Source organism: Drosophila pseudoobscura, chromosome 4, assembly GCF_009870125.1.
Source record: "Drosophila pseudoobscura strain MV-25-SWS-2005 chromosome 4, UCI_Dpse_MV25, whole genome shotgun sequence".
NCBI classification, from domain to species: Eukaryota; Metazoa; Arthropoda; class Insecta; order Diptera; family Drosophilidae; genus Drosophila; species Drosophila pseudoobscura.
Genome location: NC_046681.1, coordinates 26,432,466 through 26,460,365, shown reverse-complemented (window position 1 = coordinate 26,460,365; position 27,900 = coordinate 26,432,466). Strand labels below are relative to the sequence as shown.

Genomic DNA, 27,900 nt, shown 5'->3' with positions numbered 1-27,900 from the left:
GTGTTAATGTTATATAAATGTATATGTCTATATGAAATAAAAAAATGTTGTTAGCGACAGAAAATATTGAATGAATTCAATGCTTCCCCCAATTAAAGCCGTTTAGCTGGATTTTCCACGTTTATTTTGCTGATTTGCTTAAAAATTAAATTGTAATTGCCCCAAAACGCCAAGTGTTTTGCCATAATTTTTCTCTTTAAAAATTGTAGCAATTATATTTATATAATTTTCATATCTTTTTGCTTCTGTGAGTGTCTGTCTCCTTAGGCTAAGGCTTTTAATTAATTGTATTGTATTTGTATTTCATTTTTTGTTTGTTTTTTTTTTCATTATTTCGTTTGGTTTTGCCTCATTTTATCGTCATTAATTACTTAATATAGCATTTTAATTACAAACTCATTTTCCATAGCGCATTCCAAAAATTGCACAAATATGAGTGGCTCGCATTGGATATTCCATTTAAATTTATTTCACTTATTTGGATAAATATTCATTCTATTTTTTTGCTTGTATTTTTTCTTGTCTGTTTGATTTTTATCAATTATTGAGTGCAACTTTGTGCCATTCTCTTTGCCAATTTATTAGCATTAATATCCATATGCTAAGTAGATGCACACCCAACCCATAGACACACAATCATTTATGGAAATGACTTCGAAACGTATATTATTTATGCACAAAAAACATATTAACTTTTGTGGCAAACATTTTTAATTTATGCTAATTAATTTTCACTAACAACATTTGAGTGCTAATTCATATGCCAATGCAAATGCAAATGCAAATACCCAAAAACCAAATTCAGTTAGCCAGCAATAATCTCTGATATCTGCCCCGACTAAATTCAATTTATAACACTCACCTATCGCTGCACTTCCTGCCCCTCTGTACCCACTATCCGTGCTGTCGCCATCGCTAAACTCAATTTATTGGCATGGCAAAATTAATTAAAACTAAACTAAACAGCATTTCCTAAAATTAGTTGATATAATTTCAATATTTCGAACACATTCAAGAGGAAATTGATTTCTGCAGCACTTTTATTATTATCGTTTGGAGCATCACTTCCAATGCGGTTCTCAATGGAATGTCCATAATGCGGCTTTTGTTTTCGTTTTGATTATTATTTAACTAATTGAAAACATTTCAAAATGAAAATGCGGTGGAACATAGAGCCAAAATGGCTTTGCAGATGCCATAAAATTATATATTTGCCATTGCTGTTTTGTATTAGTGCCTTTCAACTTTTGTGATAATTATTTTAGAATATAATTAGTGCACCTTTTGGAAAATAAGCCAATTTCGAACAGTTCCAGTTTCACAAAAGGTTCTTCCTCTATTATGGACTGTAAAAAAACTAGGTTATTTTCCAAAACAAAAATCTTCAATTCCTTCAATTTTCTCCCCAGAGTTTTTCCCTTTGAGCCAAAAAAATTGTTGTTCCCTTGAGTGTGTCCATTTGCCGCATAAGTCCATTCCTAAATATGAATTTGCATTGCAAATTTTCCTAGAATTTTCATGACAACAATTAGCTAAGAGCATTCCATATCCTGTGTCTCTCCACTACTAGCCCAAAGGACTGCCATAAAATTATTCCACATGAGGAGAGCTCGACACACGAGTAAATTGAAGTTGAAACATGTCTGGGGTTCGCAAATAAATGTGCAAAATTTATATAATAGGCTAATGCAGATGGCAGCACAAATGGTGCAGGATTAATGCGGGGATATTAAACATTTACATAACTCAAGATTATCTGCAGAAACCCCAGTCTCCACCTCGGCCTCCGCCATTTCCCCTACGGGGTTTTTGTTTCATAATCAAATATTATATTATCATTTTAGAGTCTGTAAAGTTGTGTCTGTGTGTGTGTTTTGGGCCTGTGTGCGCTTGGCCAAAATAAACCTTGATTAACAAGTTTGCTAAGCCTATTTATGCCAGAGAGATACACGTATTAATCATAGATATTTGTGTTTGCATTAGTTTGGAATCATAATCATAAAGTCAATTATGCCACCACCTCCGCTCCGCTTCGTTTCGTTTCGTTTAGTTCACTTTTGGCATCGTTTACATAAGTTTAATTTAGTTTATTATTATCGAATACTGTTCAATATTTGGAATATTCAACGAGTAGCATCAAAGTTAATTACACACTCCTCCCCCGGCGAGCCCCACCCGCAAATAACCACTCAATCCGTGTGGCTCTGATCAGTGCGTGGCGTAAATTTTACTAACCATCCACCGTTCGCATCCAATTCTCACTGAATCAACGGCGAGTGCTGCGAGTTCTCGACGGTGTAGTACATGTCGTTCTCGAGGTTCATGGCCAGGTGCCGCTGGAAAGGTCGCTCTTGCAGCTGTCCACCTCCAGCAGCACCACAGTTGTTGCTGCCGCCAGTGGCACCACTGCCCAGCGAGGTCTGTGTCTGTGGATGGCTGGGCAAATGGCGCATTGAGTGCGTCGTCGCTCCAGTCAGAGATCCCCGCTGCGCTCCTCCGCTGGAAGGTCCTGCTGCACCCCCACCGCCACTACTGCTGCTGGTGCCGGGCTGGCCGGGGCCATTTGGACCCTTGCCACTCAGCCAATGTTTATTGAGCTTGCCCTGCATTTTGGGTCGCCGACTGAAGCCCAAAATGGGTATAAACGAGGTGGAACGTGTGGAGAATTTCCGATACGTCTGATTGACCTTGCAGTGACAAATGGTGACCTGAAATGCGAATGGAAAGGGTTTTCGGGTCTTAGTAAATGGTTATAGACGATTGAAATATGGAATTGGTAATGGTTTAAGATGGAAAATTAAGTTGAAGGTATATTTCATCTTTTTTAAAATGAAAAGCTCTTAAAATTATGCTGATTTTACGATTGCTTTAACAAATTCAAGAAAGGCACGTAATATCTTAAAAGTAAGAAAAAGAATATGCCTCAAGCCAAAATGCCCTGAAGATGAAGTTCCCGAAAGCAAATCTTTTCATCCATTTTCAGCCATCAATTTCTGTCTTTAAGGGCCGCCTGAACCTCGGAAGGGAATAACTTAATTTGAAGCAGAATTACAAGGATTCTCGCTCGATAGGTATCCATTTCACTGGGTCGAAACCCATTTTAAAATGGAAGGCAACCTCCTTTGGGTTACTATAAATTGGCATAGAGTCGCCTCCAGTTGAAGTAACACACACATTGAGTGTGCGAGTCCCATCCAGGGCATACAAGTGCATAAATTTGCATCTGCTTTAAGCTCGACTCGATTCGGGATTGAGAACTTTCGGGTTAAAGCCCTGCGACTCGACCGAGCAGTTTCCGTGGCTTTTCCATGTAGCTGCCGACATCGAAATGAATATGCAATGCCATTTCGCGCACTTTGCATAACCGCAAAGTACAATTTCCCCTGTTGGTCACGGGGACGGGACCTTGTACGGCCGTACTACACCCATCCCTCCAGAACACTCTACCGATTCCGTGCGTCCGTGTGTGCTTGGGTGTGTGTTTTTTGGAGTGTTGAAACTTACCACAACGGCAACGATGAAAATGGCGGCTGCCAGAACTCCGGCCGCAAAATATGCATTATGCAATTCAATGGGACTCTTAAGCACAACCGATGAACCGAAAGTTTTGTCATTAAAATTTCTAGCGTTCGCATCGTCGACAATAAATTCACTGGAGCTAACGACAGTCTCGACCACAAACTCATCTGGAAAGCGGAAAAAGGAAAGCCAGAAACGGGGAAACAGTGAACAGGATAAAAAAAAAGTTAGATAGTAGCCACCAGGGGGAAACATATTTTGTGATGGGATGGCCTTAATCAAGTTAATGACTTTTCGGCCACGGCCACCGCCGACTTACCTTCGCACATGGTTCCGGTGTAGCCAGGACGACAGGCGCAGTAGAAACTTTCGCCGCTGGACCAACAAGTGCCGCCATGGGTGCAGGGATTCACTTGGCATTGCTGGAAGTACTGAGAATTATCATCGCAATGGTTAGGATCCTGTCTTATAAACGAGCAGCTGCCTGTCCAACCGCAACCCCCAGCCCCACTAACAATTACCAGGAGGTTGTTCTCCTCCACCTCTCCTGAGTGTGTGCCTGGCATGGAAAATGTAATTAATTTTGCTGGAGCCCCCGACTGGAAGCCACAATTTCTAGACCCACTCCCACTCCCGCTGCCGACACCGCCCCCTTAATGACAGTGTTTTCTGGGCCTGATCCCTTCCCCCAGGAGTCTCGCGGTTAGTCAGAGTGTCCATCATTTTCACAAAGCTTTAATTATGGCGCCTTGACGCTTAATTTATGTACATTTTGTTAAGTTTTATTTTAGCACCACAAATTATCAAGTCCATTGAGCGTTTATTAAATTCTTTTCTTCCCCTCCCCAGCCCGCTCCACTTACTGGTAGTTCCACCATTGTTGGCCTTGTCAGTTTTCTGTGGAGAGTACCAGGCCAGGCCAGGCCAGGCCTGTGCCCTTAACAAAGTTAACTTAATTTATGAACCAAGTGATGGTCGGGCGTCCTTCGGCTGGCTGGAGGATGTACTCAACTTTGATGTAAGAATGGGCTTGGGGTATCCCAAAACTTGCCCAAAACTAAATAAAATATCAATTTCAATTAAAAATCTTCTTGGGAGAACTCAAACAAACACAAACACAAACTATTCATTTTGTTAGGGGTAACACAATATCAAATGGAGAGTAGCCAAACGCAAACAAGCCAAAGCCGTAAATCAGTTTAAAAATGCACACAACAAACCGCAGGAAGAGCAATGAAAATTGGGGAAACACTACTACAAAAATGTATATGAAATTTTACAGCAGTTGGCTAACGAAATTGGCAACAATTACGTTGCAGCTGCAGCTGGTCAAAACCCACGCACACATACACACATATAGGAGGGATAGCAAGCAAGCCAACAATTTGTGGCTATTTGCTGGCCTTTTTCCATGCACATGGCTGCAGCAGCAGCACAGACACAGATACAGACAGGACACAGATAGACAACCGGGAAGAGGATGCCCAAACCCCGATACGAAGCCCAAGCTCAGACCCAGACCCAACCCATTCCCAGGGACTGCATAAATCATGACTTACCGTTCGTGGCATTTGATTACAATCCGGTCCGTTGCGACCTCCTGGGCATTCGCAGCTGAAATCATTTCCATGATCCATGCAGCGATGTCCTTCGGGGCATGGCTTGTTGGCGCAGAAATCAACCTGAAAAACAAAAAAATAGCACAAATCAAAGCATATTGAGCAGGACTCAGAGAAGGCGAAAAAAAAATGTTGGAATAGAAATGAAAGCTTCGCAGAAAGTTCATTACGTATTCAAAAATGTATTTTCCCCAGTATACGTACATTCGCACACATGCACGCGAACGCGTACCCACACCAAGGCAATCCAGCCTCATTGCCTATGCATATACATACATACGAAATACACGTATGGTACAGACAGGCAGACACACAGACAGAGAGAGTGAGCCGCGTCTCGGGCTTGAGCAAATTAAATTAATATCCATTCAAAGATGCTCCGACAACGACAGGCCCCTGCAGAGGTCGCTCAACTGGTACATCGGGGAATTGTCGGCAGATTTGTTATCATTCTAAAATATTGATTATCTCGGGGAATAAAAATCAGTTAATGGGGACTCCTGGGAAGGGCTTTGACAAAAAAAGACGACTTTAAAATGGTTTCATTCTTAGAAATGTTCTTCATAATATACAAAAATTTAGTTTTTCTAAAAAAAAAAGGAGTAGGCAAGACCGTGAAAGATCAAAATTTTGTCTATCAAATACATGTGAAATTGTTCAATAAATTGAACTCTATTGGACTCTTTTCTGCAGATTATTACAATCATTTAAAGACACCATTTTATACACTTTGCGTTCATTAAAGGTTAGAGATGAGAGCAGTAACATAAATACTCAACAATTGTGAAACGAGACTCCATTTCACCGGTTTTTTGAAATATTTGTAGATAGTACCCTCCCCTATGTATAGGGTATTCCCTGCTTCGATTTAATAAAAAGAACCATTATATTTTCTATTGTTCACTCACCTTTATTTGGCAACGGTTGCCGGTGTAGCCCTTCGTGCAGTGACACTCGTAGCTGCCAATGTGATCGATGCATTCGCCGCCATTCTGACACGGATTCGATTCGCATTCATTATACTCGAAGTTGCACAGCTCCCCGGCGAATCCTGCGAGACACACACAGGGGAAAAGAGTGGATGAAAAAGAGGTTGTGGGGTATACGTAACGTAAATGTGGAAAATAAATGAAATGGAAATTTCAATGAGAAATGTTTTAGCACTGACTGGCTCTGCGCGGCCCCCAGAGGGGAAGGAAGTCTCCGACGGAGACGATGTCTCGACCGGTATGGCTTCTTCCACCAGACTTTCCGGAATTGCCTTTGTATTTGGATTTTTTTTTTTATAAATTTACTTTCATTGTGATTGAGTGCGATTTATGTAAATTGTGTTTGTGCCAATGAAATAATTTATGAGCTTCGATGTAGATTTTTGATTTGCATCTGAGTTCAATTCGATTTCTAAAGCGAAAATTGATTGTCTTAAAGAAATGTAATTCAGTTGAAATAATAAGCAATCCTATTAGCTAAGGAAAATGATTAATACCTATATAATTTTATACCTGGATAAAATAATTTGACTGGAAATGTAATGCAAATTTTCATACATTTAAATATTTGTCAATAAAACTTTTGATTCCACATATTTCTTCAGACCTACATTGATCGGAATTAATAATGCCTAAAACTATTGTGCGAAGCCTAATAAAGTAATATATACCTGTAAAATTCTCGGGATAGGATTCCTTTCGGCTGTCTTTCACAATGGTTTCATTTACCAACTGTTTAAAGCTAGTCATCGTTTTACTCAACCCATCACAATGATCCATTGGAATTTCCAACCATAACTCAATTTATTATAGAACCAGCAATGCCAACAATGATGTGTATGTGAATTTTCACGATGATAACTTGCAAAATATTGGCATTATGGGAGCGATTTTGCGACCGAATCAACAAAAGAATGAAGGCAATTTGCGTTTATTTGGCGAATTGTTCACTCACCTGGCTGACAGAAGCAGCGGAAGCCATCCTCCTGATCCACACAGATGCCGTGCACACAGGGCGACGACTCGCACTCGTTCAGGCTGTGCTGGCACAGAGGTCCTGTGAAGCCGGGCGTACAATCGCAGCTGCATAAAGGAAGGGAAGGGATAAAGGTTATACTGGCACAGAAATTTCTGAACATGCGACAAAAGTCAACATTTATGTGCAAATACAGACAGTGACGGAGAGGGCCAGACAGAACCGCAAAAACAATGGCCAGGATAATTGAATGAAAGCTCCGTCTATGGCTGTGCCGGGTCTCTGTGTTTCTGTTTGCCTTGGACTCACCGAAAATGCGTCGAGTTACCAACACAGCTGCCGCCATTCATGCACTCGGCGGGATTGCAGGGATCCGACTCGTATTGACAGTTCTTGCCCGCATATCCTAACAGAAGGGACAAAAAAAAAACACCAAAGGCATATTAGTAGCGAAATCCCATAACTCTGCTAATTAGCAGAAAGAGATAGAGAGAGATTAATGACCTACCGTATGGACACAGGCACTGGTAGGAATTGCCCTCATGACCCTGCGACAGGTCAACACAGATGCCATTGTTGGTACACGGACTGGGGTTACACGCATCGATCTCTTCGCAGTGCGGGCCCGCAAAACCGCTGCAACACTGACACTCGTACTCCTCCATGCCGGCGTTCGAGTAGCATACTCCCTTGCCCGAACAATCGGCATTCTCGCCACAATTGTCGGTTTTCGTGGTCACCTTCAGGCGAACACACTGCGCTCCCCACAGCTCGGACACCACTAAAACGGAAAAGAACACAACGGAATGGTAAGAGGTACGGTACGGATACGGTACGGTTTGGGATCAGAGGGAAGTGTGAAAAAATGGGGTTTCAAATTAATTAAAGCTACATGAACACTGGGAGCACGAGGGGCGGTGGCTTGGTAGCTGCTGAAAACAAATATTTAATAGCCGCAGGCTGCGGTATAGGCCTTACAGGAACAACAAACAGGACAAGCAAGAAAGGAAAAAAATTGCTCCCCAAAGGCGTCAACCTGTGAGAGGGAGATGCTGATATAGATTGCACTAGATGAAGATGGAATACTCTTTAGTCGAAGGAGATTGAACAGAGGACATATTAAGAAGAAACTTAGTAGACTTCAGGGCTTCAACAAGAGAGATTCTGTTAAAAAGGATCAACTGAGAAGGGTTGGGATAAGACGATTTCGTAAAATGATCCTAATTCTGAAGAAGTCAGAAAGGTAACTAAATTGAATTCGAAAAATCATTCATTAAAAAAGTAAGGGTAAAATGTAATAATGGCTCCGTTTCATCAATATTTTATTTTATTTATGAAACTTTACCACAAAGTCATGTGTACCCGGGGATAGTAAGAGTACGTGGGTCTACTCACCAATTAGCAAGTTAACTCCCTCGGTGAGATCCTTATCATACAACGTAACCAGTTTCCTGCCATCGACCACCAACGGTGTAATATCCAAGAGGACGCCTTCGGTTACATCGCAATGCTCGTGGCCGGAGCGTGTTACCTGATAGACCTGTGTGGCATGTACCGCGCTGGATGTTGACATTCATTGTGGCAGTAGCAGCAGCATAGCGCGTTGGAGCAGAGCAGTAGTTAAAGTAACCCAGAAAGAAAGAGAAAGAGAGCGACCGGTATAGATAGGAAGCAAGTTAAATGCTGGGCTGCTGTTTTCTTGTTTAAGTTATAAATATGACCAAACACTTCTTCGTGGCTCAGTTCGTTTTAGGTTCTATGCTCTCTGGGTTCTCTGTATGTGTGTGCTTAATTAATTGAAATTTATTTATAAGCAGTAGCTCTCTTGCCTGCCCTGTCCTAGCGGAAATTAAATAGCACAAAAGCGGAAATGAAATTAGTTGAGCGCTGGGATGGCGGCTCGGGAAAGGGTTTATGTTGAGGCTTTTGTGGGGTTGGAGGCTGCTCCTGCTGAGAAGGTTCATTGAGGCTTTTGGGCGTGGTATGGAAATGCCAGATGTACAATAGTTTATTGCCTCCCAAAACAAAGCTGCTTAACAGATGCCTGAAATAATTTATATTATGAAAGCTCCCATCTCCCTGCATCCAGCAGTATTATTTAGGGGCATTTGGGTTGTGCTATGAGATGTATAAATTCTCTATTTATATTGTTTTTTAATTCGTCTAAATTATTTCCCCAACCTCAGCCTACAAAACTATGCAACAAACTTCTTTAAGGCATTGCCCTCAATTTTGGCTGCATTAAGAAGCTGTACAGAGGCTAACCAACTTGTACTGGCATTCTGGCATTTAAAGAACTCCTTGTTGCCAAACTTTATACCGCATTCCTACACAGAAGCCAGGCTCCGACTCCGACTCAGACCCTGAACGAGACAGACACCTCATATAGTATAGTACCCAAGCTTGCAATTTTTCAACAAACACGTACTCGTGGCGGGGGGGAAAAGAAAACTTGTTAGAGAACTGGGAAAACGAACCCCGAAGAAAGTTTTCAATCTATTTGCTACCCACTTGCTTTGCCTTGGGTCCTCCTGGCATTATTATTTGTTGCTATTGCGTTTGTTAACTTTTCTACACACACACCCACACACTCTTCGAAATGCAGACAGACAGAGAAACATATTAAATCGATAATGAAAACTTTTTTGACATCTCATTTTCATAGTTGGCGGGAAGTTTTCTTCTCTCTCTCTGTTGGCGCGCGCGCTCAATTGTATGCTATGCTTTTTTGTGCACGACCTGAACTTCGCTTCACTTTCACTCCTCCACTAACTCGATTGTTTGCGGTCCTGTTAGCCAGCGGCAAAACTCTGTGCCACATCCTTCCAGCACCCCCTCCGGGTCATACAGGAACCGAAAACTTATGCCGGGAATTTCGAGTTCCACGGTCCTCAGGCTAAGTTAGAGAGGGAGAGAACATTTTCTAACGCGGTCGCGTTTGATGTTTGCCCGGAGATCGACAAATGAATTTTAATTTTTTCCTTTTTCCCCCTCGTTTTCTTTTCTTTTTGGTAAAACTTTTTGATGGAGCCTGCTGTTTGGGTGGGGGAGTGGCGTTTGCTGCCACATCTATCAAGAGATAAGATAAGAGCCAGTGCGCGACCAAAGCTAAATTAAAAAGAGCAAAAAAGGGAGAGAGAGCAGCGCAAAAAATGTGATACCAAAACCCAGAGAAACGTGATAATTGCCATGGCAAAAAGGGTCAGCTAGCTGTGTGTTACTTTGTGTGTGTGTGTCTATGTCGAGGTCCTGGCCAAAATGACTAATGGTCAACAACTAGGCTAAAAGGAGTGGGCACGAAGAGTCTGGCAGCGCATTTATATGCGCAGTTTGTAGGGGGGACTTTTGTCGAGCATTATAAAATAAACAGAAACGAAATAAAAAATTGCTGGTAGCAATGAACCAAACAGAGAAAAGATACGGAGAAAGAGCATGGGAAGTCGAGTTAGAAGGAGACTGAAGAGAAGGAGAAGGTGGAGAAAAAAAAAACAATTTAATAAACTGTAAAAAGGGCATGATAATGGCGGAACGTGTCTGGTCCAACTTAGACACCAGCACGACCAGGCAACTATTGCAGGACTCTACCGCCTCCTCCCTATGGACGGGGGCAGACGTGCCGAAGAAAAATCAATAAAGGTCCTTAATGGATGTTATTATATAATAAGCTCCCGAACAAACACGTTTCAACGCGCATTAAAGCGCTTAACTGAAAATAAAAAAACCCAATAAGAAAAAAACCAACGCCCCCAACGCCAGAAAAAGGCACCTTCCGGCCAACCCAGCTCCCCAAAACGTAAAAACTATGTGCGTAAACAGGACGACAGGTGGGAGAAAGTTTCGGTTGCTGTATTACCAATCTTGCTCAGTTCTCACGTGAGGGGCTTTGGGCTCCTGTCAGAGCTCAGCAAAAAGAAAGGGTCGGCTATTACATGAGGAGGATGATGATGATGCTGCAGATGCTGATGCTGCTGCTGGTGCTACATCTGATGATAGCCCATAATGACAGTGTGTCTTGGTGGCCAGTAGCCAGCCAGTCAGTCAGTTACTCTGCTTAACAACACACATCACTCTCAGCCATCAGCCATCAGCTTTTGGTTAACTTTACTCCTGCTTTGTGTCTGCAAGTCAGCAGACACCATTTTCAACAAGTGCAGTTGACATGAAAGCGTTGAAAAAAGTATACTTCTGTCTGTGTGTGGACTATGTAATTGAATCTTATATCTAAAGTAAAGTGATATCTTTTGTTTCACGCGTCGAGCATCAAGTGCTTCATTAAATTGAGAAAATCAGAGAATAAAAAAAACACAAACAATGAAGTTGAAGTGATGAACAAAAATAAATTGTAGTCTATAGAAAGTAAATGAAATAAACGATGTGTGAGGAGAAAGTATCTCCTTGCAGTAAAAGATATTTTTATTTGACAAGGGTTGCAGGATATTAAAGCCTTTGCGTTAGCTTATATATTTTGCAAAATCTTTAGCTTTTGCTAAATTTATCCTAATAAAAAATATTTATGTTTTTTTCTCTATTAAATATGTTTATTTTGAGCAAATATTATACTATTGCATTGAATTCTTTTAGTGTCACACGTTTTAAACACATTTTTGTTCAAGAATTTTAGTTGATTTTATTTCTGTATTCATATTTTTTTGGCTTATATACATATATGTAGCTTTTCTGATTGTAGCTACTAAAATCTCTGATTTACAATGTTTGATTTGGAAAAATATTTGTTTAGGGTTTAGAGTTTGTTGGTGAGGGGAGGTTTTTATCTGTCAAAGTTGGGCCAATAAGCTCCGATGGTTTATGACGTTTGCAAAATATGTTTCGCACTACGAGGTTCTATATTTATAAAATAACCGTATAAGCTTTGAAAATTTTTTACATTTTCAAAGGTTTATAGTCTAAAGATCTCATTTGAAAAATTCCCTTCAATTAATCTCTCCCCCATCAAATCTGATTTAAATTTCATAATAATTTCAGTTCGATTAAGAGGCTTACCTGCTGGTATTGTTTGGCTGGTGGGATGGATTCAGCATGGCATCATTGATTTCCACAATTAGAATATCGCCGGACTGGATCTCCGACTCGCCCCGCCAGGTGAGGACATTTGGTATGCAGTGCTCGTCCGGTCTACAGTGCTCCGTTGTCTGATGATGAGAGAAGAGAAGATGGAATTTGGGATGGAGAAAATTGCTTATTCAATTCATTGCCACATAATGTAAAATGGGACTAAAAGGTTTCTTCGCCGACAGTCGGTTTGGCAGACCGACTGCCAACGGCTGCGGTTTGACAGCCGAACAAAATGGCAACGATGGAAATGGCAAATGAAACCAACTGAATTATTAAACAAGTTTTCTAATTTCACTTTTATAACATTGTCTCGATGTCTAGCAGTCTGGGGTCTGGGTTGTAGGGTCTAGGGTCTGATCCCTTTTTTGGGAGTTCAGTTTTGTGGTAGAAACAAATTTGCATAAGTAGTAACCAGAGCCAAGGCCCGTATCCGAACCTAATAAACTTCCCAGCCAAAAGGTTCATTTCATGGGTCCGCCTGGGGTCCCGTTTCGAAGGTGGTTATTAGCAAAGTTTATAACATATGCGTAGATCCACTTGATGTTGCCAAATTTTTATTAATTTGGGTTAAGCCACAGCCATAAGCTGTCTGCTACGGGCACCCCCAGCACACACACACGTCACAATCAAAATACGAGCAAAATGTGTAAGCCAGGACCAGAATTCGACTTTGTGGTCACTGTCGGGTTCCCTTTTTATGGTCTCCATTTCCAACCTCTCCCGCCATTTTAGCATATTTTTGCGCAATTTGAAGCGGTTTAGTTTTGGATCTCGCTTTTTATACAGCATTTGTATACGTAGTACATGTATGGCTTTTTCGGTTGCGGATTTGTCAGAGCTCAAATTTATGGCATTTTAATGGCCTGTCTCAACGCACATAAAACTCCACATTGTATATATGGCGGTCAGCCTTCCAACAACAACAGCAAAATCAACCAAAAACTTGCATATTTACATACATATACGGGATACAACAGGGATTTTTTTCCAATTGGGAAATGCCCAAGTTTTTGGGTCACATAGAATTTCATGCGTAGCTTTGTGTAGAGTGTTTTTTTTTTATAGAGACCACAAAAGGTAATGACATAAATTTCCATTTTTATTGTTGTACATACATATATATGTTAGCCTATTTTTTTGGGCCTTTATTTAGTTTTGGGTTATTCATTTAAAAGCAGTTTTATGGACGTTAGGGATTCAATACAGAAAACCAGTAGATGGCAGTGTAATGTAATCTCAAAGATTCTATAGCCCCCGTTAAATAGTCAACTCATGATTAATTTAACGTCAAATATCTCTTCGACCAAATTTCATTCGATTTCCAATCACTTAGAAAGTCTTGAAAAACTCTCCTAGACAAATGCACTCAGGCACTTAGCTACCCATTAACATAAGACAAAAAAAACTAATTCAAGGAAGCTTAAATGTCTCAAAAAGTAGAAAAATGGAAGAGAAAGGTAGAGGGTAAAGTAGAGAAGCAGAGACTTCCATCAAAAAAGTCCCAAGACAACAAACAGAAGAATAAACAAATTCAGTTGGGAAATGTTTTCACTGAGCCCCCCCTCCCCAAAAAAAAGAAATGGAAAACCTGGATGAAATGTTTCCACCTTTTATGCAAAAATTGTTTTCTTAAATTGTTTACTTTTTTTCTACCTCCAGAGGGACGGAGCGCTGGGAAAGGACCTACGCCCTGGGACTTCGGACGGGGCCCCGGGAAAGAAGGAAGCTCTTCACAGTGAAAGCGGAAAGAAAGTCAGCATTAATTTTATGCAAGGTACACATTATGCCAATGCCTAATGTATATGTATTTTCCTTTTTCACTTTGGGGCTAAGTTTACATAATGCTGCTCCTTAATTAAATTCATGGACGACCTTCCATTTACCATTTGCTGACGAAAAAGTAAACACAAAATCAATTTCTTTTTCTTTGCCATTCGGTTTGGTCCATTTTTCTTATTAACAAAAGACGTTAAACCTACCAAAAGAAGGGCCTACTAAATGGACAGAAAATTCGAATGCCATTTCAGCTGGAAGCACACACAGCAACTGTTTGAATAGACAGCCCAAAAACTGCTGTTAATTACACATTCGGAGAAGTCCGTCTTCGGCGTCAGTCAGTTGTCTTTCAGTCTCTTAGTCAGTTAGTCAAAGACGCATCTGGCTCTCACATAACTCCTGCCAATGAAGAGGGTGAACATTTCCCAATATTAATTTAAATATTTGGCCAAAAGGGGCAGCAGCTGTGATTTGGCCAGACAAATGGCTTGATTTACGTCAATATAACCAGACATGAAATGGTTATATATATATACAGAATAGAAAGCCGACTCCAAGCAACACACGAGAACTGGCCAACTGGGTCCCAAGGCTGGAATCAGTCCCTTTTCTAGTTTATTCCTGATTTTACAACAAATGCAATTTAATAAAGAAATTGTAAACCCTTTTCTAGGATACAAGTACAGTGTGTAACAAAATTGTAAGAGATGTGGAAGGCGTTCCACAACACAAAGGGAAAGATAAAATTGATAAGCAATACCTACAATGCTTTTCAGAACCCTATCAGGTTGGGGTTGAAATGATTGATAGAAAGGATCTATAGGAAGGACTGACTTCTTTGGAACTATTCCGAATCCCATAATCACTTGGGTAAAAGGAGGGAATCATTTTGGAAAGTAATCATATTGTTTTCCTTATATTCACTCCAAAAATTAAGAAAACCATGGTTTCGAACCGCACTGTCTACACGTCAGAGATTTGTCCCTTTTTGCATAGGAACCTGTGCACAGGGCTGCCATATTTCCGGTCAACTTGCCCCGTGAACCTCTTTCCCAGCACTCACACATGCTCACGGAAATGGCCAAATAAAATGGCGATCAATAATTTCCTTTTGTTGGCCAACTTATCTGGGGGGATTAAGCTCGGCTCGGGTTCAGTTCGGTGAATCCTTTCTCTCCCTGTCTTGTAGATGTCCTTTTCTTGTCCATTCAACTGTTTGCTGTCGATGTTAACTGCAAATGTGTTTGTTAGTTATTTATGTACCCGCCCCGCCCTGCTCCGTCAGTGATTTTCTTTCGGTTTGAAAATTGTATCAACTCTTAAAAGGTTTTCAATTAGCCGAGCAAACAAATTTGACAAGTATTCCGAATGTTGTTTTTGCGCAGGGAGGGGTGGTGCTACGAAGGGATGTAGGGAAATTGGATATCGAATTATTGAGTTGAGTGTGCTCAAATGTTGTTTGTTAATGGGGGAAAGTTGAACATGGGTTTGTAGAGTACCCTCTAGAGTGCCCCATCGATAGTTTCTTTACTTCTTGGAACTTTGTCAGGTTAATTAGGATCTCTCTAATTTCCTTGGGGCTAATTCCTGCCAAAACTAAGCTTTCTCCTTACTAATTAGCCGTCAGCGTGCATATTATATAAATGTAGTCAGTCCCTAATTGGTTAACCCGCTTACACAAATAACACGCATACGGCGTGTTGCCCTTCTGTGAATACTTAAGCTCTCCCCTTTCCATTCATCCTTTTTTTGTACTTTGCGCGTGTGTGCTTTGTGCTGCTAATGATAAGAACTTAATCAGGCTTCAATTGTTTTTGTTAACAGAGAAGGCGCCAAAGACAAAGCCTTAAAGCCACCGCCTACTTACCACAATGGGCAGCAACAGCTCGTGGGTTTCATTGCCACGCCACAAATGCGAGTCCTGCGGCACATTCTGTATCTCGCATTCGAGGGAATTGATTTTCTCCTGGAGGCGACTTAAAATGCGCGGCCTAGCAATTGGCTTTGAGGCCGCCTTAGCGGGATTAACTGGTCGCTGTGGCCGTGGACGCGTCCTGGCCATGGCCATCATTGGCCCAGGAGTCGTCGCCATGGTAGTCGATGATGGAGATGGAGATGGTGACGGTTCTGTGGCGACTTTCACGGGTGACGAGACAACTGCCAGCTTGTCAGGCTTGGGCGGTGTCAGAGCCTTGAGCAATAATTTGGCACGCTTAAGCTGTTTCTGATATTTCCCAGAGTTTCCCACTGCAGATGTTGTTTTTGTTGTTGAGTCAGCTGCTGCTGCTTCTGCTGTGGCTGGAGTTGTGGCTGGAGATATTGTTGGTGTTGCTGGTGCTGCTGCTGTTGTTGTTGGGGAAAAAGTTTGTCCGTCTGCGACCAGAGTCACGCTCAACGGCAACTGAGTTGTGTCCTCCACTGACTTTACAACCGGACTCTCAGCCGCTCCCGAGGCGCCCATAGTAGTTGTTGACTTGGTTTCCTTCATTAACTTGCGCTTATTATGCAGCAGCATTTCGTTGTACAGCTCCTTGCTGTTGTAGAACTTTGTGGTGGAGAACTCCGGATGCGAGGCCATGTGCATAGCTGAGCCCACCGCCGCCTTGCCATCGACGGAGGAGTCTAGCGAATCCGTTTGGAACTTTGTGTTGGCAAAGTCTATGTGGGGCATGGCCATTACGTCGCTGGCGCGATGCTGCATGGGAAACTCAAAGCTTTTCTTCACTCGACGATCGATGAAAGAGTCGCCAGGTTTAAGTAGAGACGGGGGTCGTACTGTGGTTGTGGTTGCCTTCGGTGCTGTTGTGGTTGTGGTTGTAGTTGTAGTTGTCGTCTCTTGTAGTTGAAATTTGCTTTCAATTTCGGTGATAAGATCATCTTGATCGGCCAGAAGTTTGCCTGTGAAATCTGCTGTGGTTCCTTGACTGGAAATAGGTGTGGTTGTTGTATCACCAATGGCCTGATTGACTCTTAGTTTCTCCTGAACTAGCTCTTCGTCTCTGTTAATTACCATGTCAACCTCATTGGGCATCAGATTCTGTCTGTACTCTTCATTATTCTCGGGTTGTGTAAAGATCGTACGCTGCCTTAAGAGTTCCTCATTATCGTTTTGAATAATCGGTTGAAAGTCTTCGATTTTCAGGGGATATAGATCAACAATATTCAGTTTACTGGCTGTGGGCTGGTGGGCTAACATGGCATCGTAGCGGGCACGTTCTTCCTCATTCAGATCCGCCAGAGTTTCGGCCACTTGGTAGGAGGCAGCTGCCTGCATTTGTATTTGCAGTGGCGACTCGGTTGGGATGTCTTCATCTCCCTCGGGAGCCTCTTCTATAGGTGCTGCTGGCTGTTCCTTAAGTTCTATTGTTGCTACCTTCATCTCTTCTGGTGCGACTTTTGACTGTTCTTTCATTTCTAGTGCTACCTCTGCCTGTTCCGTTGTGGATGATGATGGAATCACGCTTAATTTGATGCGATGCACTGCATCCTTTATCCCGCTCATCTCACCTAAATCCGCCCGGGGCAATGCTGTTGTCATTAGCATGCTGCCACCCGAGGCTACCTCATTTTCCGTAGTTGATGTTGGTGTTGGTGTTGTTGGTGCAGTTTTTGTCGTTCTTGTGGTGGTTGTTGCCTCTGTTGTTGTAGTGCTGGTGGTGGCTGTTGTGGTGGGCGTGGCCGTTGAGGTTGAACCACCCACCGTGGCCGTCTCTCGCTGCTCTGGCACATCCTTGAAAATGTTCAACAACGTTCGGTTGCCTTCGCCTGCTCCCAGAGGGGCGTCACTTCCACCCAAGTCATTTTTTATGGTCTGCTTTGCTGTTTCTGGAGCTTCCGATTTTGTTGGTGTTGTCGCAGCTGTTGTTGTAGTGGTTGCCGCTGTTGTTGTTGCTGTTGTTGTTGTTGTTGTTACTGCTGCTGCGGCAGCTGCCGCAATTACCAATGTAAAAATGCAGATTTTCAGCATTTTGTTTGGTTAAAATTTCCTTTTTGGCCTTCGGCCGTTGATTTTTCTCGTTCTCCCAAAAAGAGGAAGGAATTTTTATTTTGATTTTTCCCAGCGATTTTCCAATATATATTTCCGCATACACTTTGTTATTTTTGTTTGCTTTGGCACATGGCGCCTGAAAATCTGTAAATAGAAAATATATTTTATTAGTACAATTTATTTTCGTAGGGGTTTACTGTTTTTTCCATCCTGACAACCATCAATTGACTGAAAAAATGTCTGCCTTGCCCGCATATAGATTGGCTGACTTTCTGGCTGGTTTGGCTTTTATCGCAAATATATTTGCATTTATATACATTTATTCGATATATTTTGATGGTTTGGGTTTCACTTTACAAAGTGTGTTTGTCTGGGCCGGACATTTGCATGGGAATCAGATATTAAAATTTGCCAGCGGCCCAAAAGCAAATAGAAATGATAATTTATGTGGAGGGGAATATTGAATATGGCTATGGTGGAAACATATTAATTAGAATCCATACAAATTTTGTCCTCAAATGCGGGACTAAAAATATTTCCAGCATACTTTGCCTCGCACCACCCCGAAAATGTTCAGAAATTCCACAAATATTTGTGAATTTTCCAACAATAACCTGTTAAATGCACTCGTTCAGGGAATTCGGGGTGTTTTTTTTTTCAGTGGGGTGGGGGTTAAAAATACAAAAAAAATGAAAGACTTTCACGCTCAATGAACGGCAAAAAGTATGCAACACATTTGTGGCCCTCACCAAGAGATATTTGAGCTTTTAACGAGCAGAAAATGTTTTGGAAGCGGCAGTTAAATGCTTTTTGTTGGCCAATCAAATAATATGGTCTATTATATGGGTTATATGGGTCAAGCATTAATTTAGAATTACATAAATAACAGAGGAATAAAATATTTTAAGTGATGTTCTTAGCTTAAGAGAGCATAAATTGTAATTGTAACTATTTAAATCCATTCTATTAAATTTTGAAACAAAGAGCAAGCGATGTGTTTATCCATAATAAAATTTGTTTCGACAGAACCGATGATAGAGGTCGTCAAAATGATTAGGAATTCATCTTCCAAGCAGCAGACAGGGAAAATCAATACAAATAATTGGGTTATTGGCAGTGAGTCCTTTGAAGAGAGAACATTTGTTCCATTTTTTGCCTTGCCGCCAAATTAGAGAAGACTAACAAGCAATTGTATTGTGATGGCTAATAAAAATTTGAATCAAATTATATAATTGACAAGGCATTTTGACACAGAGTCCACACGGCTAACTGAATGTTAAATTCTGTTGGGAATTTAGTTGAAGACCAAATTGATTTGCGGCCAACCGCGTTTAACCAGCAGCTCCCAGAGACTTGTGGGGACTCTCTGCTTATGGCAGATGACAACTTACAGTTGATTGCACACAGTGAAAGCTGGACGGGACACCCATTGAGCTGGATTGGGCTGGGAACGGACACTGGACGTGGACTCTTCACTGGACGACAACTCTGCTGGCGTCACTCGAGCAAGACATCCATTCATGGGATTCTGTCCGTATATTCTCTCTTATCTCCAGTAGTTTGTCGGAGACGCAGCGTCGGCTCATGAATTGGACCCATGTCTATGGTGAGTGTATGGAGGGGCATGAATGTTGAATCTAGTGCCACAGCCGTTCCTTGTGGTACTTTATGAGCGACAGATTTATCAGCCAAAGCCATAATCCGGCCTGCAAGGCAAACACAAGGCTTGGAGCACAGCTTTCTGAGCTATTTATAGGCACATTTTCCAAGATTAAAGAAGTTTGCACTGGCTCTGGCGCTGCTCTGGCTCTCTGGCCTTCTGAAATGGTTTCCTCCGAGTAAGATTTCACATTTAAGATATTCTCTTTGAGTTTGGAAAAAGGTTTAACTGAATTGGGTTGAAAAATTGCTTATTAGGCTGTACTTAGTTGCTGTGTGGATAAAAGTGCTTGTGGGAATGGACTTTGGAACATTTAATTTGAATTTAAACAAAATATTTAAAACTTACAGCTATTTATTTATTGTAAATTTTTAAAAGTACTTGGTTTAGTTTTTTGTTCAACGATTTTGGCAAAGATTTAACTCCATTCTGGTAAATTTATGGGAAAACTAAATTTAAAATATTTAAAACTTATATTTTAGGAACATTTCGAAAATTATTCAGAAATTATTTAATTGAACTTTTGCAAATTGATATTTTACCGAAATTTCCAAACATACATATATTTCAATTGTTCGCTTTCAATTTCTCATCGCCCCCAAGGACTTCAAACTAATTTGAGACCATTTTGGGTTTCATTTCATTTATTTATGAGCCTTTGAGGCTGGCAATAAATCAAACTCTAGTTGTGTTCACACACACTCACACAATAGACCACAAAGATACAACATATACTTGCGCACACATGTGACTCGGAAAGTTGGCTCCTGCAGTGCATGTGCAATGCTCGACTAAGTAGCTGTAAAATATATTGCAATTTGTTGCACCTGCGCAGCCTGTGCGTTTGCCTGCCCTTGCAGCGCACCCACCACCCTCCTCCAGCCTCCCCCATGCCATGTCCTTGAGCCTCTCTCTCAGCAGGCATTCAATTAATTATTGTAATGACGAAATTAATTAAAACTCATCCAATTTGACGCTGCGGTCGGGGCGCATATTGAAAAGTATATTTATGCTCTGCGGTCTGTCAGGTGCGGCAAAGTAACATCCAAGCACTCTGACTCTGATTGATGTCAATTCAACTTTTCAAACTCAATCCTGTAAAGGTGGAGGAGAAGGAGGAGCAGGGGTCCTTGGAGAAGAAGTACAGGAGGATCTGAAATTCTCAACTGAGGAGAGGAGTGGCGGGAACCTTCAACTGGGGAAAAGTTAAGAGCATCAGGGAACAAACAACTTAAGCACATTTTCCTTTTGTTTGCGGGGGCTGGCTGGTTGGCAAAAACAAATCAAAATCCGCTTAGAGTTTGGTTTCCACTGGGGCTCCCTCATATTTTTAAAGTCGCGGTAAAGTCAAGTCTGTGGTAAGTCCCCGATAACTGAATCTCCCTCTCCTTTCTCTCTCTCTCTCTCTGACCTCTTCTCTGTGGTTTTTTCATCATTTTTTGTTTTGTGGTTGAGCAAAGGCACCACACAGACACATACAGAGAAAAACATAAGAAGGATAACTGGAGGAATTTTCATATTTTCTTTCTGGCAGAAAAAAAAGAGAAATGAATTTATGCCCTGCAATTGCCCTTTTTTGTGGCCAGACGCCAGACGATGCGATTCAAATAATTTCTTTTTCCTTTTTTTTTTTTGGGCTCGGCTTCTTTGGAGAATGCTTCAATTAGAAGTGGCTGCTCAGCCTTTCGTTTCATTTAATTAAGTCTTCTCCAAAAGAGAAACAAAAATTGCTTTCAAGTGCATGGGGAAGTGCGGAAAAGGAGATTGGATGATCAGATATTACAGGGGTTCTCTGAAAGGATACTATAAATATGAGGCTAGATATTCGTCATTTACTTATTTCATTGAAAATATTAACATTAATGCGGTTTCTTGAAATATATTTAAAAATATACAATATTTTACAATACATCAAAAGTTAAGCTCCTCCTAAAAGCCACTTTACGCATCTCTCTAAAATCTTGTATTCAAATAGATACAAAACAAAACTCATTTCTGTAATCTCGAAGCAGATCAACATCATCAAACAGCCTTGGTGCCTCTACTCCACACTTGTTCCGCGTCATAAATCATGCTCACAAAGCTAATTCCCAAAATGAAACAAATCTTACTCCACAAAAAAATGAAAGTGTAAATAAAACACTTAAACATTTTCCAATTTAATGCAGCTTACAATAGCAGACATATGAGAATGGCACATAAAATGGTTGGAGAGAACGAAATAAATAGAAGCATAAAAAGATTAGCCAAAAGAAAAATAAGAAATGTGGAAAAAGGGAAAGGTATCATGAGAAGAATAAGTACTACACTTTAAAAAATTGGAGATCCAAATCAACTGAAGATTATTGATAAGTAAATTGTATTCATTCCTAGAGATGGTAATAGATCAACACTTAAGTGTTGAAGTGGTTGTTTTAAACTTGCCAAGTTTTTGAACAATTGAAATATCCTTTTATTTCTTATTTTTCCCGGTGTATGGAGAAAGAAGGAGAGTAAAAGCAGCAGCCAAAACCAAAGAGAAAACACATAAATAAACACGTTCAATGGCAAATAAAAAATAAATCAAACATTTCACTTGGCGCCGCGCCGCCCCGAATATAAACAACAACAAAAATATTGTAGAAATGTTGGAATAATAAAAGTGAAAATGAAAAACAAATAAAAAATGCTGAGCACCTAAGAGGGCGGTGCTCCCTCCCCGCCGTCTGGTAAAAACTTTTCCCCTTCTTCAGCTTCGCAAACAGTTGCAGCACCAGCCAGCCAGCAGCACCAGAGCCGTCGCAAAAGGAAAGAAGAGAAAAACGAAAGAGCAAAATGTAAATAGAAATAAAATGGAGCTTAATTTAAAATGCGACGAAGCGTGGCACACACATACACATACAGATACAGCTACAGTGTCGGCCATAAACAAGCGCTAATATCAACAAAAACGGAGAGGCTGGTGGAGAAGCGGCAGAAATGGTGGAGATGGGCCGCTGCAGATAAACATAGAGCAAAACATTTTTGCGCTCTATGCAAAGCAACTTTCCATCTTCCCTTTTTATGTTTTTTTAATACCCTATCATGGGGGTCATGTCACGATTCTAAAGAGGGGTTGGCCACATAGAGATTGAAGTATTTACGGTCCTATAAAGTTTGTTCTTTGTTTCTGCAAAACAGAATCAGAGCCAATTAGAATGGAAAAAAGATATGATAGAATAACATAAAGGAGGGATAACTTCTACCTTCAAGGGTATCTAAAACTTCGACTCCCGCGCACCGAGATCCAATCTCCTACCCTCTCTTCCATTATTTTTTTTTTTTATTTGTAGACATATTTAGAAATGTGTTTTTTTTGTTGGTCGCATTTTTGGGGTAACATGCACACACGCAGACACATTCACAGAGAAAAAGGAGGAAGAAGAAATCTAAAACTCGTAACCGCAGGAGAGTAGTACGAGTAGAGCGACGCTGCTCCACTCCCATTCCTGTCCTAGACAAACTCCATCCCGAGTTTTTTTGGGGCTGATGCTGTGTCTGGCAGGCCCCGGTGACGTTTTTTTGATGGGCGCCACAACCACAGCAAGAACCCCGAACCCAGCACCCTGCCCTGTAGAACAGTGTTCAAAACAAGGTGTGTCCTTGCACAGTGGTTGGAGAGGGTGCGAACAAGTGGCTCTAATTGAAGTACTGCCTCATTGGCCTGTTGAGTGAAGTTGGAGATGTTCCGAGGAGTTTATTTTGCCAAGAGAATGGCAAGAATGTTAGTATTTTAAGGAAATTTATACGTTACAAGAATAGAAACATCTCTGAGCAAGGCACAAACAAATCCTTCAACTTTATTTTTGTTTATATAAACTTATTTTTCTATTTAACATTGGTCTACCATAGTTTTGCTTCAACAAAACTTTTCCATGAAATAAAAGAAGTCAAAATAGACGATCTTTCTAGCTTTCGTAAACAAATAAAATTCTTTAAAAGTACACTGAAATCAAAAGAATCTCAAATGTAGTATTTGCCCATTTCCTTTTTTCCAACCTCAACCTTGTCTAGCTTCTATCGGCAGCAGAAAAATCCCATCCAAGCCACAGTGCAGGGTTAAAAGGGGGTAAGAAGGTGGCTAGAACCAGGAAAGATTGGGCTCAAAGTGTTCAACGCTGCGTTGTAAAGAACTCGCATTTATCTTTATTTTTATGCCACAAACACGCCAACAAAAACGCACAGACTTGCGCTCAAAGACAGGGACAGCTAGAGAGTGAGCGAATGAGAGGCAGAGAGCGATGCCGCCTAGCTGTGTTTCTAGTGAAAAACGTATGGAGGTTATGGCGGTTGTGTGGAGTCAACTTTAGCACCTACAGCCGCAGAACAGGCACCACCCTAAGGGCAAAGCCAACATTAGCTGGGGCCATGTTGATGGCGGCATACGCATACAAATCACAGAGTGAAAGAGGAGGAAGCTGTTCCATAGAGAGAAAGAGAGAGAGATAGAGAGAGTAAGAGAGGGAAGAAGAGTGAGAGAGTTCCATAAGGAGGCTAGAGGCTGGAGGTCGTGGGGCTGTGGGCTTAATCTCTACAATCTTCTAGTTTTTGCATGTAAAGTGAAGCGCTTAAGGCCACCGCTGCCTCTACCACCACCTCTACCTCTTCGTGGGGGTGACAACATCCTCCAAGTCTCACACAGATAAACACAAACATAGATACTCACGCACACAGAAACCCACCCACTCACGCATACATGCAATGCCCATACCATCAGATAGGAAAATCGAAGCTCTTGTGCGGCACTTGCGGCGCTGGCTTAGACCGAAGAGGTGGCAGATGAAGTGGCCAAAGCAACACCAGAATCAGAACCAGAACAAGAACAAGAAGTTAAGTAAAGTTCAAGTGCTGAAAGCCTGATAGAGTGGGTAATACAGAGAAGAGTATACGGGCAGCGGATGGTATGGCTATAGCGGCTTCAATGTAGTTTTCAAAAGCGAAATCACGTACAAACTCCCGAAGCGAACTCCCCCTCGAGATGGCTCTTCCTCTGTTAGTTTTCACCACTGATTTAATTTCAAATTATTTGTTTGGGTTCACCTTTTAGTACAGTGGTGGCCTTGGCTTGGCTCCTTGTTTGCACTTTTTCGGCACTGTTTTTCTGTTTATTTTTGTTTTGTTAATTTCACTTTGTCGGTATTTTGTTTATTTTTCATGAATTTTACTGTGTTTGCATTGCAAAGCAAAGAATTTTTTATAGCATTTGGTGGGGGTAATTATCTTTTGGGGTGGGCAAAATTGTAGGTGGTAAGACTCCCAAAGGTAGGGTCGATGTAGCCCTGGGCGAATCTTTCTGGTTATAAAGTTCTAAGGGATGGTCATTTTTAAGTTTGGATACGCTAAACTTGGATTTGAAGACTACTCATTCCTAAGGTAATGGATTGAATAAAAGTGTAATGCCGTTTCAGTCTAAGAAAAATTACGAAGTTTAGTCTAATCTCTTCTGAATATATAAGAATTTAGTCTTTATACAAGATTATTTATTTTTAAATCATTTACACACTTTAAAATTCTTCCATCTTATGCATATTCTTTCACTAATTTTAAATTGTGATATATTTAAATATCCTTCCAAAGAATCATATGCTTTTATGAGGCCCATTTATGATAAATATTTGATTTTATTTTTTCTTTTAAACTGCCCTAAATACTCGATAAACTGGCAATAAAAATGGCCAAAAGTAACAAAAATTGGTATAGTCTATTTGATGCATATATTTTTTCCAAATCATTTTGTTATGATGGAAATTGAATTTCCACACTTCAATGAAATATTTAATTGGATGAAGTGGTCGTTGAATATTTGATTTGAATATTTATTTGATGGTTTATTCATAGGGAAAAGTTAGTCAAAATATTGTTGCTTGCTTCTTTTCAATTAAACTACAAAATGTTGCTATCCTTCCACAACTTTGTTCAATTTAATTTTAGTCAAACACTTTTAAAACTAATTTCCATGCACACACTTGTATTTTCTCGAAATTTGTTCGCACTTGGCCAATTAAATTTGGCGTAAGGACGAGTATAACTAAGCCAAAACTCTTTAGCAGAATCATGATGATTCAGTAAGTCAACCGTAAACTCACTTTAATTAGTTTCCAAACAATGTAAACAGTTTTGGGGAAGTCCTAGACTCCGCCGCGACGCGCCTCACAGAAGGAAAGAGAGCTGTGAATGCGTTGCGATGGCTAGAGATTGCCTCTGGCTCCGGTTTCAGACTCGCGACCAACCGTAACGCTTCAAAGTTGCTCCGCTACTGGACCAATCCTATATGAGCACATGGCTGCGGACAGTGTTCAGATAAATGAGCCTGAGCTTTCCTATAAAATATCTGAAGGAGAGACAGGAGTTTCATCTCAGACAATGATTCTCTCTCAACATGCGCACACAGCATCCCGAAGAGAGAGAGTGAGAGAGAGAGAGAAATGTTTTGGGTTTTAATGCGAAAGGGAAGTTTTGGTTCAGGCGGAAAAGGTTCTGCCAGAAATTACCCAAAACATTGCAACCAGAAACAGCTGTGGAGAACAGCTGTGAACCTTGTTTGAGTATGGTTAGGGACCAAAAGGAAAGCTCTCATAACTTGTGGAGCGCTCTTGCGATGACAGTACGAGTACGAGAACGAGTACAAGTATATTTTATATATTTTTCCCTTTTGCCGGTCGCTCTTTCTGTCTGTTTGATGTTGCGGTTGCTTTGGTCCCGGGTACCAGCCCATCAGCATCATCATCCTCTTCCTCTCGTGTCGGCAGTGACGCACTCTTGAAACAGAAATGCTTTTCATTATGCGCCCTAATGTCTATGGCCTTTATGTCTAATGCGTGCATAAGGACTCCACTCTTGGCCCTGTTCTGACTTGGCGCTCTCTTTGCATTCAGTCAGTCTGTCTCTCAGTGTGTGTTTTTCATGACGGCGCACACATTATGGGGATTCACTTGGTTTATTTGTATTATTCTTGGCGCTGGATTATTTTTATCATCGCTCATGCATGTAATTTATTATAATGATTTACACATTAAGTATCATTAAGCCGAGTGCTCGTTTCAGCGAAAAGGGGGATAAATTGCAACTAATTGTGCACAATGCGGCGTATGCGTGATATATGTGAAACTTTAATGAGAAATGCTCAAATATTTGCGCACACTAACAAAAATTCCACTCCCACAATCCATCCTACACAGATATTAATAATCTGGCATCGGAATGAGAATTTCACGCGATTTCTCCCGCCGGCATCTTAATGAGCAACTTTTCTGCGTGGGTTGTGGGTTTTTGGGTGGAAAATGATTGCGGAAACCTCATCATGCAAAACGTGCCACACCGAAACTTTTCGCCAGCGCGTTGCGTTGCTCATCAATTCGAACTAAGAAAACTTCGACTTTGTGTATGATATTTATGGCAGCTCCTGCTCTTCCGTGGAGTTCATTAATTTTTGGGGGCTTCGCTTCACCCGCAATTATTCAGCCAGCTTACATTTTCCTCCATCTGCCGGATGAAAGTTTTCCTCGCCAGTTAGACAGACAGACACACAATCTGCCAGAAAGAGCAAGAGATATTGATTTAATGCATTGCCAGATACGAGTAAGTATTGGGTATGGAATAAACGAGCTTGAGTTTTGGTTAAATGGAATAATCGACTTAAACCTCAGAGTTCCCCTATCAAAAAGAAGCTGCCATAACTTTAATCCTCTCCCCTGTCATTTCTGATTGTGAGAGATGTGAGCTTAAAGGCAATGTCCCCCCATCAAAGTCAAGAGCCTCTCTACAACCGCCTAAATGCTGACATATGCATTTCCCCATCAGGAAATATGCATTAAAAATAACCCAGTCCTGCGATATTTCCTTTCTATCTCAAATTTAGCACACAATGTTGGCCAACTTTCGATTTTTGTGTGGGAGCAGAGGCGGTTACACAACAAATTGGCACCAGACTTTATTGCCCCAGTTTTTTCGGTTCTTTTTATTTATTTTTCTCGAATTTTTCTCCTAGCGGTTTTCATTTTTTTGCGCCTGGCGCCGCCTGCACCTTGACACTTTTGCAATTGTCGCATGGAAATATTTTTTTCTGCCACTGTTATTCTTGCTCAATTTGTTTGTTTGTAGCCTCCCATAGTGTTTGTGTTTTTGTAGATTTTACATATTTGTTTTTATCCTTTTATTTTTCTGTAGTTTTTTATTTATGGTTAGTGCTGCAAAATATATCAGCTTCACCGAAAAAAGAAGGAGGGTACGTCAGATGGACCAAAACTATGTGGGAGCCATTCCAGTTGTTGTGTTTTTTTGTT

General features: G+C 41.0%; 1 protein-coding gene across 3 annotated transcripts; it reads right to left on the bottom strand.

Moving 5' to 3' along the window:
• Positions 1-106: 106 nt before the first annotated feature.
• Positions 107-25,911, bottom strand: wry (delta and Notch-like EGF repeat containing weary). 3 transcript variants are annotated; one of them, XM_001356899.4, is made up of 12 exons: positions 25,705-25,911; positions 15,820-18,084; positions 12,105-12,253; positions 8,499-8,662; positions 7,612-7,884; positions 7,413-7,509; positions 7,083-7,210; positions 6,047-6,189; positions 5,079-5,201; positions 3,839-3,950; positions 3,505-3,686; positions 107-2,708 (listed from the first exon to the last, which is right to left on the bottom strand). In XM_001356899.4, exons 2-12 carry the CDS (start codon positions 17,917-17,919, stop codon positions 2,259-2,261), a joined length of 3,921 nt encoding a protein of 1,306 aa, XP_001356935.3. In that variant the 5' UTR covers positions 17,920-18,084; positions 25,705-25,911; the 3' UTR covers positions 107-2,258. The 3 variants fall into 3 exon arrangements, with proteins under 3 accessions (XP_001356935.3, XP_015036311.2, XP_033235522.1); XM_015180825.2 differs by having other exon boundaries at positions 3,839-3,941; XM_033379631.1 differs by lacking the exons at positions 15,820-18,084; positions 25,705-25,911 and adding an exon at positions 13,136-13,222.
• Between the last annotated feature and the right edge of the window lie 1,989 nt (positions 25,912-27,900).